The sequence below is a fragment of the Colletotrichum tamarilloi genome (assembly GCF_030869305.1).
Source record: "Colletotrichum tamarilloi strain Tom-12 chromosome Unknown Scaffold_7.1, whole genome shotgun sequence".
Classification (NCBI taxonomy): domain Eukaryota; kingdom Fungi; phylum Ascomycota; class Sordariomycetes; order Glomerellales; family Glomerellaceae; genus Colletotrichum; species Colletotrichum tamarilloi.
Window position 1 is genome coordinate 794,095 of NW_026849390.1, and position 15,985 is coordinate 810,079.

The following is a 15,985-nucleotide window of genomic DNA, read 5'->3' on the forward strand; positions in this document are numbered from 1 at the left end:
ACTGTGCAAGGCAGCACTCTGTTAGTAGCCGTTCAGACGATTTCTGCGAACTCGAACCACAGTACGCAACCTTAAAATCACTCAACGATGATGCATTCTCTAACCGATTTTTGGTGTTGCACCGCCCTTTTGTATTTTTTTGTTTAACTGTAAAAAGCTACCCGATTTGAAACGTTTTGCGCCAAACTTTTCCTCTTCCTTTTAGACCGCCTCCAGCTTAAGCTAATTTACAACCCAGCATAGGGTGACGGAGAAAATGCGAGGTCAGGTAACAAGTACAGAAGAGGTGGCCGGTAAGATCATGTGTATTAGTTTAGGGATGGTGGCAGCCCTGCACATCTTATTTGGCCTATCTACCGAGAGCGAATCTCGTAAAAAGGCAGACGTAGATGTATTTGGCCACCTTTTTGGTGGGCACTTCCAAAAAATTGAAATCGTCGTAACAGGTACCGCATCGTAAAGCTCGTAAAGGCAATGGCTCCGGAGGTTGGGCCAAGACGCATTGCCGGGGCTGTAGGTAGGTCGCCCACATTTAGGCGGTGGTGGCGGGAGCGGCAGCCGGGGTCTCGGCAGCAGCAGGAGCAGCCGCGGCCTCGGTGGCAGCCTCCTGGGTGCCGTTGGCCTTGGTCTCCTCCTTGGGGGCGTTGGCCTCCTCGTCGGTCTTGTCGGGGCTATCGATAGCGACCTTGACGGCGATCTCGCGGCCCTCAATCTCCTTGCCGTTCATCTCGGAAACAGCCTTCTGCTGAAGCTCCTCAGAGGCGAGGGTAACGAAGCCGAAGCCACGGCCCTTGCGGGGCTCGCCGCGAGCCTGAAGCTTCTTGATCATGAAGCGGGGGATGGGGCGGAGAGCGATCTTGGCGGAAGAAGGCTCGTAGGCGGCGAAGAGCTCCTTGAGCTATTGAAATGTGTCAGTACTAGGCAATAAACAGAGCCAATGATGATATCATACCTTCTCCTCGGTCAGATCGTAGGGGAGGTTGGCGACCATGACCTTGGTCTTGGAGGCAATGCCATCGGCGGGAGGGCCACGCTCGCGACGCTCACGGGGGGCACGAGCCTCAGCGGACTCGCCGGCCTTCTGGGTCTTGGCGGCATCCTTGTTGGTGGCATCGGTCAGAGGCAGAACCTCAGAGGTAGCGGGAGCGCCGGCAGGGACCTCGGCGGCAGCACCCTCGATGGGAGTGCCATCCTCCTGTAAATTTGTAAGCAGCTCCTCACGAACTATTCCTTGACTTCAACTTACGTTGCGGCCACCGCGGGCACCACGACCGCCACGGCCGCGGCCACGTCCACGGCCACGACCGGAGGCGCGGCGGCGGTTACCCTCACCAGCACCCTCACCGTTGGCACCCTCGGTCTTCTCTCCAGCGGGCTCAGGCTTGCGGGCAAGCTGAACCGAGACCTTACGCTCGAGAATCTCCTTGCCGGAAAGCTCAGAGATGGCGCGCTCGGCCTCGGAAGGGGTGGAGAGGTCGACGAAGGCGTAGCCAACAGGTCGGTCGGTGCGAGGGTTCTTGGGAATGGAGACGGACTCACTATGGAAAAAGGCGGGTCAGTATGAGTTGTCATGTGTGACGCAAGTGGGTGGAATTTTGCGGGGCAGGGGAGGGATGAGAGGCCACGCTGCAACATCGTGACAGTTGAGAGAAGCGGTCTAGGCAACAGCAGCAGCAGGGCAGCAACGGACGCAAAGCGACGCCCAACCTCGATGCATCGTGAGTCAAATGCAAACGATGCAAGCAAGTGGGCATCGATGCGATGTCAGAAGCATTGCCGTAGAGGATATGTGGGGAACAGGTGCTTTGGGAAGGTACAGCTTCCTCGGAAACAAGCTCGCACTACCACCTACAGTAGGCTCCCGTGATGAAATGACGACAGGTTGAGGACGACAATAAGGTCGGTGACGACAAAAAGTGACGATGAGAAGATTCGCGACAACTTACACAAGGTAACCCTTGAAGAACTCCTTCAACTCCCCCTCCGTTGTCGCGTAGGCCAGGTTGCCGATGTACAGACGGCGTCCCTCAGCAGCGCTGGCGAGGACGGCATCGTTGTTGGCGGCAGGCTTATCGGCGGCCTTGTCGGAGATAGTGGCATTGCTCAGAGCATTGGTAACGTCATTGACGGCTTCGGAAACCTTCTCGACGGCAGCAGACATTTTGGCGGTGTTGGTCTGGTGGATGGAGACGGAGGTTTGTGGAGGTTGAGGCTGCGTTTCGGTGAAGTGCGTGATAACAGATGACGTGCGAACTTGGACCCGGTGGCAGGAACGAAGATTCGAGATTGATGAAGAATGGAAGTTCGGTGGATTAGAACTCTGAAACAATGAGGGGGAATTTTCTCAGGGTAGCTTGGTGCCCTAGAAAGCTTGAAAAAAGTTGACAGACGACGTTGCGTTGCGCGGTGACACAGGATCTTGAATTTGTGATGTGGAGGGAAAGGAGAGAGGAAAGGGATGGCTCAAGCCGCGACCTCAAATACAAATATTTTTTTTCTGGTGAGCAGGGGAAACAGAGGACGAGGGTAAGCGAGGCGCAAACCCACCGAACAGCAGGTGCGGCCCACGTTCTGGGTACCTTGGGATGGCAAGAGCGGGCTCCTAGGCTGCTGTGGCGGTGCGGAAAGACGAGGGTGTGGGTGGGTACTTGCCTATTGTGTCTGCAGCAGCCGGGTAGGGGGGTATGGGGTAAGGAGAAGGGGGAAGGGGGAAGGCACGAATGGAAATGACGGCAGCGCAGCAGCTTTCCATATGTTTCTCGCCGGATGACGCGATGGGCTTATTGTTTTTTTTGTATGATTACGATATATTTATCAACAGGAACCTAAGACAGAACAGTTCTGTTGTGCAAACACGCAGGGACAGCTTCAGTTCCACGTCAGAAAGTGCCTTGAACCAAGAGCCGGGATCAAGCTGCTCACCTCATCTCTTTCCTCACGCGTCAAATATTTACCTACTTTAAGGTGCCATAGGTGCCTAGGTGCCTTATTAACCTAAACCTTCATGAAAGGTCGTCTTGCCAGTGTTGAAGTGGAAGGAGGTCCCCTTACCAACCCTGGGAAGGTAAGGCGGTGGAATGCCATCCATCCAGGAAAGACCCACACGATAGTGTTGGACATGGCAGGTACCTAATAGGCCATCTGTTCAAGCCACAGAGCACGGGCTTTTAGAGATGGGCCAGACGGCAACCCTTGCTAGGAGAAGAAAGGTGCAGCTTCTCCATTGCTTCTTTTTCTTCTTCTTACTTTCCCCCTTTCCATCGATGTACCTTTCGTGGGCGGAGTACCGGTACCGCAACATTAATTTATACATCGGACCTTATCAACCACGCCGGTCGTCAACATAAGCCCTGACTGGCTGAAAGACACTTATGCTGAGCAACCCATCAACAAAAACATGCAACTCACACGAGAAGAAACCTGTGTGATCTGCCCAGGCGGTGACAACAGCATCGGCCTATCAGGGCGGTGGTATGACTCTTCCCCCGCAAAATGGTCGTGATGGGATCCTAGCCAAGCCAGGCCTGAACCAGTGCCCACCCGCTGATGTGCGTGTTCGTGGAGCCACCGGCCGCCAGAAATGCGACAAAGATCTCGGCAGCTACGGTCTGGTCTCTACGGAGGACGGATAGCGGACCTGACTTGTCTTTGTGTCGGCCCAAAGTGTTTGCAGCTACCCGCGACCATTGTGGTTGCTCACGTGCAATTTTCAGTCCACAAACCTTGAAGTCTGATATTTTGGCATCCCCAAGATGGCCCCCAGGTGCTTGCTGGCCCGATTTGCCCACGTTTGCCGCATCCACAGATCCCGATTGGCCGCCGGTATTCGTACCTCACTGCTCAACATCGGCAAGACTTGCATCAAACAACACGATTTTCCTGGGATCCGCCTGTCAACAATTGAAAGGAATCACCTCGCCCAGTTTACACTCTCCTACTTCATATTGCTGGCTGTGTTCTTTGAAGATTGCTCGCAATGGTCTGGTTATAACCTCTCATGTCTACACTGTGAGAGCAGCCGGATGGGACGCTCTTGTACAACATTATCTCTGAAAGCTCACAATCAACCCAATGCCGGCAAATCTTGCTCGTTCATCCTCTGCTTATTGATACCATTTGTGGCCTGGTACGAAGTACCCTCTCCTGTCTGGACGTGAGTTGATTTCTCTCAGAGCCAGTATTGCGCAAAAACCCTTTTTTTATCAATGACCACAGTCAACGATCACGATCAATCTTTTCGATCTTATTTCCTGGACTGCCTCGTGCGACGCTGCGAGAGACATGAATCGGATACTTAAATCCACGGTCCATCGCGAGAGACTACCCTGTATGCGTGCGTCTACCGAATGGATTCTGTTTTGCCTAACCTTGCCTCAGTGAACCTGGTCACGCTGGTTCATCTTAGCCAAACCATATATCAATGCAGTTTGTTTTCTAGCTCGGTTTGCACCTTGCAGTAGTCTATCAACCAAACCGGACGTTGAGCCTAGAGCAAGCGACGGGTCACAGTCAGCAGTGTAATTACACGTCGCCAATCCCAAGCCTCAACTACGGCAATACAAGACATTCGCAGCTTGCACACACGCGAGTGACGCGACGGCTGGCCCGGCCGGTTCAGCAATGTGGCTCCGGCGGATGCCAATTCAGGGCCCATCTCCCGTCCCTGGTCAGCATCGTCCTCCCGTATCTATGGGACCGCGGAGAGATGCTTTGGCGTCCGGAATGATACAATTTCCCACGGCCCACTGGATCTCGCGGAGCGCATGAAGATTTTGGTGAGGGTCCCCTAGCAACCCGCGCTAAAGCTCCATGGGTCTTAACGGTGCAATGCAGGGGGGCGGCCAACAGTGCAAAGAAGGGACGAGGGCAGCAGATTCCCTCTGTCCCTTGTCCTGGACTCAGCTACTCCTATCAATCCCGCGCTCTCATGTCCGATATTGATGTCAACACGAGCGCGAATATCCGATGCTCAACCAACACCAATCAGCAAGGGGATGACTGTCGCGCGTACAGATCGACAGACAATCTCCCACCCAGGATAGTATTGAGGATGTTCGGATAGCGCAAAGAGCAACTGCCCGGGCAGAACAGATGAGTCCGCGTCTTCAGACCTGCGCCTGCTATTTCGCTTTGTGGACGCCATCGTCAGCAAGAATCCTGAGCTCGCGTGGGATTCGGTGAGAACGGAAACAGTCGTGTCAGCAGCTCGAGGCGTGGTAAGGCGGAGACCTGAGTCGTGAAGGTTTTCCCTGACTTTGCCTCATCTGTCGTCTCGCAGTAAAGCGCCTCAAGCTTCTCCACAGGAGCTTCTTCGGTATGGGGCATGCTGTTACTCGCCCTGCCTGGAGAGTGACACCAGCGCCGACCTCCCGTGCGTGAGGTGGTCCCAGCCCGCCCAACCGTTACCTTGCATGCAAGGCAGCACACCGCCGCATCTTTAGTTGTTAGGGGGTCTCAGCCCATGAATCGCCGCTCTAATCTTGTTGGGATTAGTGACTGTCTAAGTTCCGGCACTGGGTCCTGGTGCCCTGCAACTCTTCGATGGGATTCTCTCCCACCTGTGGCGCATGCAAAAGACGTACCTGGATCTTGGGGAGGTCGGCTGTTATCCATGCTTGTGGCTGACCGATACACAGGCCTTGACAGGCTGCCTTACGCTCGCTCGCAAGAGCATGTGCCCCAGACAATTCAAAGCACTCAATGACGTTTCGAGGATTGTCTCTAAACTCGACTATCACGACGGAGAATTTCTCTTTTTCCAGCTTTTACGTCTGACTGAGATTCCCAAATTTCTATTAGTACTTGAATAACTCAATCTCAAGCCAGTGCGATAACACGTGACTCAAAAAAGCACATGCATTTTCGCATTTTCGCGCCTTGAGAGTCCGAATGGCTCCTGCAGCTCCGATGCCGCTGGGAAGACAGAGAAAAAACATTTCCGAGAAGCTGCACCCCCGCGCTAGCAGACCCAAGAGCCGCATCTTGTCAGAGTCACGATTTTGAAAGGTCCCACCCGGATCACGCTGCAGTTGACGTTCACAATACAAGCAAGTCCGGATAGAACCTGCCATCAGCTTTTCGCAAGCAACAAGTACCTCGCCTCAAATTCGGTTCAAGGAATATGGTCACCGAAATCACCGGTCCCGAGCCGGCCGTGGTGGCTGACCTGCCAGGCCGGTCCATGTTGGTCCTTTACGGCTCGGAGACCGGCAATGCTCAGGATATTGCCGAAGAAATTGGTCGCAATGCCCAGCGTCTGCATTTCAAGACCAAGGTTGATGAGATGAACGGAGCTCAGTTGGTAGGTCTCCTTCAGCCTGAATGTGCTACTGCAGATCTGTCTACCAATGCACTTCATTACACGTCATTGAGCACCATACCTCACGCATTGCTGACTTCTCTGGTAGAGCGTGTTGCTTCAATACTCGATGGTCATATTTGTCATATCAACGACGGGCCAAGGTGATATGCCTCGTAATTCGATTGCCTTTTGGAAAAGCCTTTTGAGGAAGAAGCTACCGCCTGGCTGCCTCGGCGCGGTGAAGTTCACGACATTTGGACTTGGCGATAGCCTATACATCAAGTATGTCTTTTGGTCCTCGGGCGTTATTTCCCCTTCTCGCCTTCGTTGAGGACTACGGTTGCTATTATCAGCAATAGTTTCAACGGCTGACATTTCCCACAGATTTAACTGGGCTGCTCGAAAGTTGCATAAGCGGCTAGAGCAACTGGGTGCCGTAGAGTATTATCCACGAGGCGAAGCAGACGAGCAAGACTCGGATGGGTAAGTTTCTGTCGACTTCCTCTTACTTCGCCCTCATTTCCCATCTTCATTTCGGGCGGTTGTGCGTTCCGTTCTGTGACAAAGCTGTCCACAACATCAAGATGCGAGACCACCATCATCTCTTGGGATCTTGTCTCTGTGTGCTTCTCCCATCGTGCATATCCTTCTCATCTAGAGCTTCAACAAGCTTTATATTGGACTCGCTCCTCAGCACACTGCTCATGAGAGAACGAATATTTAGAGTCCAATCATCGAAATGCTAGTGCGTTCGATACGGTCTACCTTTTGATTCGACGGTGCTTGAGTTATTCCGTCTTGTCAGCCCCGACCTGCGATAGGTGTGTCTATCAGTCTTCCCAAGCCTTCTTCAGACCTTGTTGGCATTCTCTTATTCTTCCCCCATCTTATGTATCCGTCTATCGAACATTCGATGGAAGGCAAATATCTTGCTCCGTGTTGAAAATACCATAAAACCCATTCTCCCAACTGTTACCTGATCTGATGATTTTTACTGAGTATCGAGCAGAGCGGACGAAAGATACATGCCTTGGGCCGCAGACTTGCAAAAGCGCTTACTCGAGCTGTACCCCCTGCCAGAAGGGGTCTCTCCCATCCCAGAGGGCGCTCTTCTACCCCCGAGGTACACCGTCGAGCTAGCCACGAGCACAGAGACACTACAAAATGGAACCTCTGGCAGCAGTGGCGAGCATAAGACAAACGGGCATGTGGTAGAGATCGGAAACGACGACCAGCCCAATGGTACTTCTCCCAACTCAAAGACAATGAGCGCCATCGAGGATATAACACATGCGACCAATGAAATGACTATTGCCGAACCTTCGCCAACGGGGAACGGGCTCGAATCTCAAAATCAAACTCCTCCAACAACTCTCTTACCCATCCCTGACGGCCATGCCGCCTCGCTAGAACTCAATGAAAGAGTGACACCTACGAAACACTTCCAAGACGTCCGTCTCGTACGCCTCGCCGTCGAGCCTTCTGCCAATGGACCTCCCACAATAAACCCGTTTGACAGCCTAACGATTTATCCAAAGAACTTCCCCAAAGACGTCCAAAAGCTCATAGACCTAATGCAATGGAACAACATTGCCGACTCTCCTCTGTCCTTCAGGTCTTCTTCTGGGGCCACCAATCTCCCTCGAGGTCTCTACATCAGTCACGACCGTCCGACGACCCTACGTGATTTGCTCACGCACAATCTTGACATCACCTGCACCCCGCGCCGAAGCTTCCTCAAAGAGATGTATTACTTCTCCGACGACGAATACCACAAGGAGCGCCTCCTTGAGTTTACAATGCGCGAGTACACGGATGAGTTCTACGACTACACCACCAGGCCCCGCCGCACCATCCTCGAGGTCCTCGAGGAGTTCACCTCCGTCCGGATACCCCTGAGCCGCGTCCTCGACATGTTCCCCGTCATGCGCGGCCGAGACTTTAGCATAGCCAGCATTACCCACCAACCCAGCCTCCCGCCCTCTCAAGAGACGACGTCGACGACGACGACTACGACAATGACAACAGGAACGAAGACGAGCATCACCCTGCTGATAGCCCTCGTCAAATACCAGACCATCCTCCGCAAAATCCGCCAGGGCCTCTGCTCTCGCTACCTCGAATCCCTGACCTCGCCCGGAACCCCTCTCCGCATAACCCTCCACCGCAGCTCCGCATCCCTCCACGGGCCCATCCACGCCCGCCGGCCCCTTTGCGCCGTCGCAACAGGCACCGGCGTTGCGCCCCTCCGCCTCTTTATCGAAGAACGCCTCTCCCACCTCGCCTCAGGTGTGAGCGTCGGCGATACCGCCGTCTTCTTCGGTAGCCGCAGCAGAGAAGCAGATTTCCACTTTAGTGACGTCTGGGAAGACCTCAAGGCGAAGTATACCCTACCTTCTTTTCCTACCACTACCACTACTACTACCGATTCTGCTGCTGCTGCTGCTGCTGCTGCTGCTATAATCAACCACGCCGACGCCGCATCCGCAACCCCCGCCAACCCCAAATTCGACGTCCTGCCAGCCTTTTCTCGCGACAAGTCCGTCCCGCGAGCCTACGTCCAGGACGTGATCCGCAAACACCCCGAAACCATCCGCGCCATGGTCGCCTCGGACGCCATCTTCGTCGTCTGCGGCGGCAGCCTCAAGATGTCGCGCGCCGTCAAGGAGGCCGTCAAGGATTGTTTGCGCGGCGACTCGTCGAGGTACCCGGACGACGCGACCGTGGAGGCTGCCTTTACGAGGCTGACTTGGTGGGAGGAGATTTGGTAACGGGCAAGAAGACTGCCTCGGAAAGTTTTCTCGTTGCTGGAGAGGTACTTGGACGACCTCTCCTTGATGGAGCCGTTGGAAGGTCTGGGCTGAGGATTTTGTATACCACATCGTTCACGTGCCCAACGCGGGAAGATGCAATAGATCAGACAATGAGATTACACCCTTTCCAAAGCAGTCGCCCTCCGGCTTACCTATCACTTAGACTTGGACCTGCTATCGCGTATAGCAGACAACGTACATCAATTATCCGTATTCCAAACGTGCCCTTGTTATCCATAGTGGAGGTTGGAATCAAACTCAGCGGTACTCTTAGCCCTCAGTGATGTTTCCTGACCTTCACAGAACCCAATCCACTCACGGGAAAATCATACGTGAGGAGAGAAAGACCATTCATTTGATTTTGGATTTATTCATTTGTTTCTCTACGATGTCGAGAGTGGAAACTAGAGATGGTGAGGCTTGTCTAGATGCCAGAACATGGCAGCTTCGGTGACCTCGCCACCTCTCTATCTCGCTCCCTTTTGAGCATATCGCAAACAGAATCCAAGCTCCTGGTTCAAACCTGCTCGTAGCTAGACTCTGTACTCTCCATCTCCATCTGGGATAAGGTTCCCGCTTCGCGCAATCAACCAAGTCCTTTCCCAAGCCCAATTTTGTGGGCACCTAAACGCCGGCATGTCTGCATGCTGATATCCCTGTGTCCCCCTTTCTAGGGGGACATCCTATCCCAAACTCCGTCGCTTTATTTTGATTTATTCGAATCTGAAAAATCGGACTGCAGAAAAAGAAAGAAAGAAGTAGAAATAGTGCCGGCCGCTTTCTCTGCAGTCGTGCATTATAAGTGGTTATTTGTAAAGATCAAGTCATTTTTCTGGAAAGAATGGCAGGCTTTTCATGTTGTTAGTTCTCCCAGCTGTAGCGACGCTCTGCCATCTGGGGAATGTGGATGAATTCGGAGCCGTCGAGGCGTTGTAGGCTTCGCAGAGAGGTTGATTCCGCTTGCTGACTCCTCTCCTCATCTGGTAGGCTCACTTGTCTCGTCAAGTTGTCCTGAGCCATTAGCTCCTCCTCGAACTCGGTCCAGTTGCTTCCCAAAGTATCGGTAGATAGGCGATGAGCAGTGAGATCCTCAGGCACGGCAAGGTTGGTCCCGTGAGAGTATGCTAGCGGAGGGGGGACCACCTCGGGCTCTGGAAGAGACACGTTCTCTGGCAAAGGACCCAAGCAGACGATGTTTGATGGGTCGATTGGTGCTCTTTGATGAGTTGATGAAGGCGGTGAAGGAAGGGCAGGCAGAGGAACGTTTGGCGGCATAGGTGAGAAGGTGGCGCGGGTTGCTGTAAACGCCTCACTCTCGGGGGACACAGGTTGAGGCAGTGTGTTGCCAGGGTTGCTGACAGTGAAGGTTGGTGATGGGTACGACGGACCTTCTGTCAGGGGTGATGGGAGATCAGATAGGCGGTTCGTCCATTCTCCAGCGCGGGGGCTCATGGGCGATGGCAAGGAGCCATGGGTTGACGAAGAATTTTCGCACACTGTGGGAGACGAAGGCGAAGAGGCAGATGCTGGGGACGAAGCAGGTAATAACCCAAACTGTTCAGGTCTGAAAGTCGCGACAGGGCTCGTGTACTGCATCGGCTTCTCGGCAGGCGGAAAGTCGGCCGGATTCTCTGGAGGGGAGTACGCCGGGACAGGGCCTTGAAGTTGGAACTCTACTTTTCTCCTCGCAAGCTCGTACGCGCTCACATCTTGCGTGTCTTCCGTCCCGAATTCGGTGTGCTCATGGACCGACTTGTTGTCGTCTCCGTCCAGCTCGACCGGACCTATCGGTGCAGGCAACTCGTACACTGCGTGGTTAGCATCAGCCGCAACTTCCACAGGCTGGGCCGTGCTGCCCATAACCTCGTGTGTCGATACGCGCTGAGTCTTCTTTTTGCCCCGCACTTTTGTGAAGAACTTGGCCATGGGGCTTCTCGGCGACTCTGGCATAATTGACGACGCGGCATCTTTCCCATCTTCCAACGACCTAGTCATCTCCTGCGTCTTTCGCTGGCGGCGACGGTAGAAAAAGAAGCCAGCAAGCATTATCAGGCAAGCGGCGATCACGCCTGCCGCAATGCCACCCATTTGCGCTGTCGAGAGACCTGTATGAGAATTTACCTGGGCCGGCGGTGGGAAAGGGCTATTGCTAGGCTGCACAATACTCTTCAGCTGAAAGGATTGCAGAGGAGCATCCGGGAACAGGGCCTGGTGGAGAGAGAACACGCCTGTATCGTACTTGGTGATCAAGTAAGCCTCTTGAAGAAACGACCTTCCGATGATGAACGTATTGGTCAAGTTGGAGGCTTTTCGAAGAGGGAAGTAAGGCACTGAAGGTTCGCCATATTTAATCGTCTCGCTCTGAAATGGATATCGCAAAACTTGCGCAAAAGCTGCAGCTGTGATTGTGATGTTGACCACGCCCGGTACGGTGAGCGGGTGGCCAAAGTCGTCACTGTTGTCATGGCTAGAAAAGGAGAAGGTGAACGAGTAGGAAGATGCGCCGGCCTTAAAGTTGGCATACTGCTCATCGGTGAGAGTATACAGGTTGAAGGTGTTGTTGTAGGTCAGGTTGAATGCACTAGCGAATTCATCGCAAATAGCGTCAGGGAGCCAAAGAAAGGGGGTTGAGCTGTCGATCATGGCACTGAAAGATGTGGACATGTTGGACAAGATTCTCGTCTTAGCATCCCAGCCGCTCGGCATCTCCTTGCTTTGTGGCACAGTAACTTCGACGCCACGGACCAGGGCGTGAGGCAGACCGTCGCTCGGATCCAGGGAAAATTCGTTGTTATGTGGGACAAAACGGCTCGCGTCGTAGCCTCCCAGAGTGACAGAGCATGGCGTGCCAGACATGCCCACTGCAAGAGTTAGTATACGACCAAAGAAGCGGATAGCATGCACTCACTATAGTAGGCGCCAGCAGTATAGCCGTAGCTGTAACTGGGGATCCATCCGTAATTCTTGACCGCTTGCGTTAAGGGTGATTCGGCAACCTGATTGCCAAAACTGCCCTTGGTGATGCCGAGTCCGAGATATCCAAGATAGTAGTCGGTGCTGTTGATTGACGCGGTCACAATGTTGTCCATGCTCATTCCATCCCCAGTCAAAAGCGTGCTTGAAAGCTTGTCCAGTCCATAGTCGCCGTTTCCCCCATAGCCGAGATAATCAAGGCCAAGCTGCCATGCGCCCAACGGATTCCAGGATTTCGAGTCGGCAATGGTGAACACGTTGCCTCTGGCGGTGTTGCACAAGGGCTCCTCTTCATGAGATATTAGTTCTGACATGTCTAGGCCAGAGCGCGAGCTGGCATCTATGCGCTGATGAATGACAGCTGAAAGACTTACTTGCAAGACAGCCACCGGCTCCAATGGCCCAGAATTCAGACAAGGACGTGCTCGCAAGAACATTGACAGACTGTCCCGGTGTGCCGACTTGGAACTTCACTGTTGACCAGTTGCCGTCGACGCCGTACCTTGGTTCAGTTAGAGATGAGATTGCGGGCCCAGTTTAGGAAATGTCTCAGCGTACCAGTCGGTTGAAGGAGTGAGAGCAACTGCGGATTGACTTTGTGCGCGAACGATGCCAGCAAGCGCCGTTGCGACAAAGATTGTTGGAAGCATGTCGTCGATCTTGGGACGGAACCCGGTGGGTGGTTCATTCGAGGTGCGCCGAGTCACCAAGGCGTCTTTGCGATGTGCATGAGCGTCCCGAGGGAAGGGCTGGCAGTGCGAAGGGGCGTCTCCATGAACCAGACCTATCGTCGAACCGTGTTTAGGAAACGCTTTCGTATATCCGTATGCCGCGTGCCTATCCCAATGCCTCACGGATCCCAAGGCTAAGAAATTCTGTGGTCGAACGAGTGATCAGCCGTGAAGAGCAGAAAAATTGGGAGGGGAAGAGGGGGACACGGGCAATTGAACTCTGCGGGATGATCAACAGGAAAAACTAACTTCTGCCATCCATCGGATTGAGTGGGTGGCAGCCAAAGCAAGATAGCGTCCATGGTCATCCAAGCAAGGACAAGCCCGCGCTCTGCCAACTACGGCCAAGGGCTGTGCCGCAACAAGCAAGGGAAAGCCGGAAGGCCAAATGGCACGACGAGGGGTGAGACAAGGACCAGGCCCCCGTCCAGCACCGGTCTGGTGGTCCCGTCGTTCTTGGGAAAGCTGGGGACCGGGGTACAAAGCAGGCATCCCTGTCTTCTTATCGACACACAGTGCTTTTGCCCGCTTCAGGAAAAGTGCAGAGCGCGGCAGAGCCATGTCAAGCCCTCCCTTCTCAGCATGGCGCTGCCGCCGTCGCGCCTCATCGACGACCATGTGTCCGCCCCGCAGATGGATCGAGACCTCCCGCGCCGACAAGAATCAGCAGAGGCCCGAGGGAATGGCCGACGGGGCTTCATGAGGCTGCCGTCGCGGGCGGCGGGAGGGGTCTTTCGACACGGTAGCGTAATGGGCCAGTGACATGGGAGGCAATCCGTCAGTTGACTGGTTCTGGAGACGGCGGAGAGAGACTCCATCAGCTTACCTGGCGAGCAGGGGGATTGGGATTAGACGCGGTAGGCGAGGGCGACGGAACTTCATCCGTCGATTCGAGGAGAGAGTCGAGACCTTGGACGACTCGCACTTCAATCCGGAAAAACCAATACAGTATGGGCGCCTCTCGTCTGTTGGCGATGGTCTGGCATTTCTCTTGGTAGCACAGGCATGCATCCAGCCTGCCGATTCCATGACAGAGTCTCTTAAAGTTTTGGCCATTTCTGTAGCGGGACGCTCAACCGGTGATGAAGAAGCATGTGTAGCGTGAGCGCCTCGATAGGCTATTTTGGCGTGTCTGGCAGCGGTAAAGGATTCCATGTGAGGTAAGAAGGGCGAGGAAACCCGCTAGCTTGGCCACAGTAGGCTTTTCAAGTGTCTAGACCTCCTTTGTCTCTATCCGTGGTGTTGCTCCTCGAGATGCGACAGACTACAGGAGTCCAACGAAGCTGCAGTCGGGACGGCCGAGCAGTTTGCTAGCCAGGCATATTGGTAGACAAGCCACTGCAGCGGATGATCCAAGGGGTAGCAATCTCGATAGATGTCGAAGGTTTGCGATGGCAGGCTTTGGTTTATGACCAGTCACATGTATCAAGTCGCCTGTTCAACTTTGAAACAGAGAGCTACGGATTCATGACACAGGTTTGCTGAGCTTTGATGGAGGGGAGTTAGCCCCTTCTTACAGTGGACGACAGACTGTCGCCGACAATGCCGATGTGTTCGTTTTGCCTTGCAAGACGGTGATCATGTTGCCAAGGGCGTAAAGGCGAGGCAATATACCTGAGCCCTGGAGGGGCATGGAGCTGAAGGTCCGAAGCGAGGAAGTCCCTGGGTTCTCCCGCCGGATCTTGTCCCCGTTGGCCTCCAGTCCAAGGTACCTTAAGTATCCTTCAACGTAGGTGCAGATACATGACATGACTTGGGATGCTTGAGAAAGAACACCCAACGATCTTACATAATAAGGGGAAACCGGGGAGATAGCAACAACGACCCATGGGTTTTCCGCGACTTCCAAGTTCCAACTTTGGTTTGTTCTTTCCCAAACCCCAAACGGCGCCTCTTCTACCTCAAGGAGGAAGGAAGTTGGCGACCCAAGCCATCGGTTGAACCGTGCACTCAATACTCCCGCATAGTAGTACCTACCTACAGCAGGTGCAGGTTGTCGCTACGTACCTGAAGGTAGTCACTGCCGCATTGATTGCCTAGTACCCACTTCACAGGCTCAGTCTGCCCTGCCAGTCAAGCACACTTGGCCGGAGTCTCCGTCTCTTCCTTTCTCTTCCCCTTCTTCCTGCATATTCAATATTCAACCATCCGTCATCGACCACGACTAACAAGACGCTATTTTCTCAACGGCACCGGTGAATTGACGGACAAGCCGCCATTGACATCTCGTGAATCACAGCTGATGTGAGACGAGTAGCCGAGTGCAACTGAATCTTCATTCCGTTCCAAGTTCCCCCTCTTCCCGAATCCCAAGAGATTCGGCCTGCGACACTGGCCCGGCTTGCAGACATCGACCCGGACCACCGACCACAGTTGCGGCCACACGGCGTAGCAACAACTGCACATCATGGTCCCGCAAGGACGGGTTGGCCTCGACCCCAATGTGACGTGGGCCAACTGATGGATCCTTTATGCGCGCCCTTCTTCAACTCAATTGCCCTCGCGGGCTCTCGCCATTCATTGGAATCATTGCCAAACATCCGCGCCACAGCTGAACGATATCCCGACGTCTTATCACGTTGCTTATATGCCAATCGCCAGGGACACCTCTATTCTGGGTTCGCCTGCGTCCTCTGACATCGCATCGCCATTTCGACTTTGTGCTTCGCTTCACTCCATCGCCATCCTCGTCGCCTGTTCGCCTCGTCTCTTACATTTTGCATGTATTGCCTGCTAGCGTCAAGACATGTTCGTAGGATTGACAGCTTCCGCTCAGACGCTTAGATGACTGTATGGCATCCACACCTACCGCCACTGCCGACCGGCCCGCCTCCTTCAGACTGCCAGCATCGATAACGACAGTGCGTTAACTGCTCGTTGCCTCCCCACAGGATGGAAGCCCGGTGCCGGGATATGGGAAAACGCCCGCGCTGGATCTGTCATTCGTCAAGCTCCACCCGCTGTCGATAACTTCAAACTTAGAAAATCTATCGGCTTCTTCGGACCTCACCTCACTTTTCACTCAACGCCAATTTGAGTTATAATAAAGGCTATAGCTGACAATCAAGAGCCGTGCGAAAGAGAGATCAACAAAACAAGGTTTTCACTTTCAACGTTGGAATTTCATCAACATGATACACCTCATCAGCCTAGCCAGGCACAGAACT

The 15,985-nt window shown here is 53.9% G+C and overlaps 6 protein-coding genes across 6 annotated transcripts; 3 read left to right on the plus strand and 3 right to left on the minus strand.

Moving 5' to 3' along the window:
- Positions 1-532: 532 nt before the first annotated feature.
- Positions 533-2,161, minus strand: CTAM01_03195 (RNA recognition domain-containing protein; the record flags this gene model as incomplete). The annotated part of the gene is made up of 4 exons (XM_060519232.1): positions 533-898; positions 953-1,195; positions 1,247-1,538; positions 1,947-2,161. 4 exons carry the CDS (start codon positions 2,159-2,161, stop codon positions 533-535), a joined length of 1,116 nt encoding a protein of 371 aa, XP_060386231.1.
- A 3,960-nt stretch (positions 2,162-6,121) lies between these two features.
- Positions 6,122-9,072, plus strand: CTAM01_03196 (flavodoxin; the record flags this gene model as incomplete). The annotated part of the gene is made up of 4 exons (XM_060519233.1): positions 6,122-6,301; positions 6,408-6,583; positions 6,686-6,784; positions 7,311-9,072. The coding sequence occupies 4 exons, from the start codon at positions 6,122-6,124 to the stop codon at positions 9,070-9,072; spliced, it is 2,217 nt and encodes a 738-aa protein (XP_060386232.1).
- Positions 9,073-9,975: 903 nt separating this feature from the next.
- Positions 9,976-12,737, minus strand: CTAM01_03197 (eukaryotic aspartyl protease; the record flags this gene model as incomplete). Its single annotated transcript, XM_060519234.1, has 4 exons — positions 9,976-11,975; positions 12,023-12,376; positions 12,462-12,589; positions 12,646-12,737. 4 exons carry the CDS (start codon positions 12,735-12,737, stop codon positions 9,976-9,978), a joined length of 2,574 nt encoding a protein of 857 aa, XP_060386233.1.
- A 381-nt stretch (positions 12,738-13,118) lies between these two features.
- On the plus strand, positions 13,119-13,580 carry CTAM01_03198 (uncharacterized protein; the record flags this gene model as incomplete). The annotated part of the gene is made up of 1 exon (XM_060519235.1): positions 13,119-13,580. The coding sequence occupies one exon, from the start codon at positions 13,119-13,121 to the stop codon at positions 13,578-13,580; it is 462 nt and encodes a 153-aa protein (XP_060386234.1).
- On the minus strand, positions 13,516-13,874 carry CTAM01_03199 (uncharacterized protein; the record flags this gene model as incomplete). Its single annotated transcript, XM_060519236.1, has 2 exons — positions 13,516-13,591; positions 13,645-13,874. 2 exons carry the CDS (start codon positions 13,872-13,874, stop codon positions 13,516-13,518), a joined length of 306 nt encoding a protein of 101 aa, XP_060386235.1.
- A 1,281-nt stretch (positions 13,875-15,155) lies between these two features.
- Positions 15,156-15,455, plus strand: CTAM01_03200 (uncharacterized protein; the record flags this gene model as incomplete). Its single annotated transcript, XM_060519237.1, has 1 exon — positions 15,156-15,455. A coding segment is annotated over one exon (300 nt), but the record flags the coding sequence as incomplete, so codon positions are not given.
- Between the last annotated feature and the right edge of the window lie 530 nt (positions 15,456-15,985).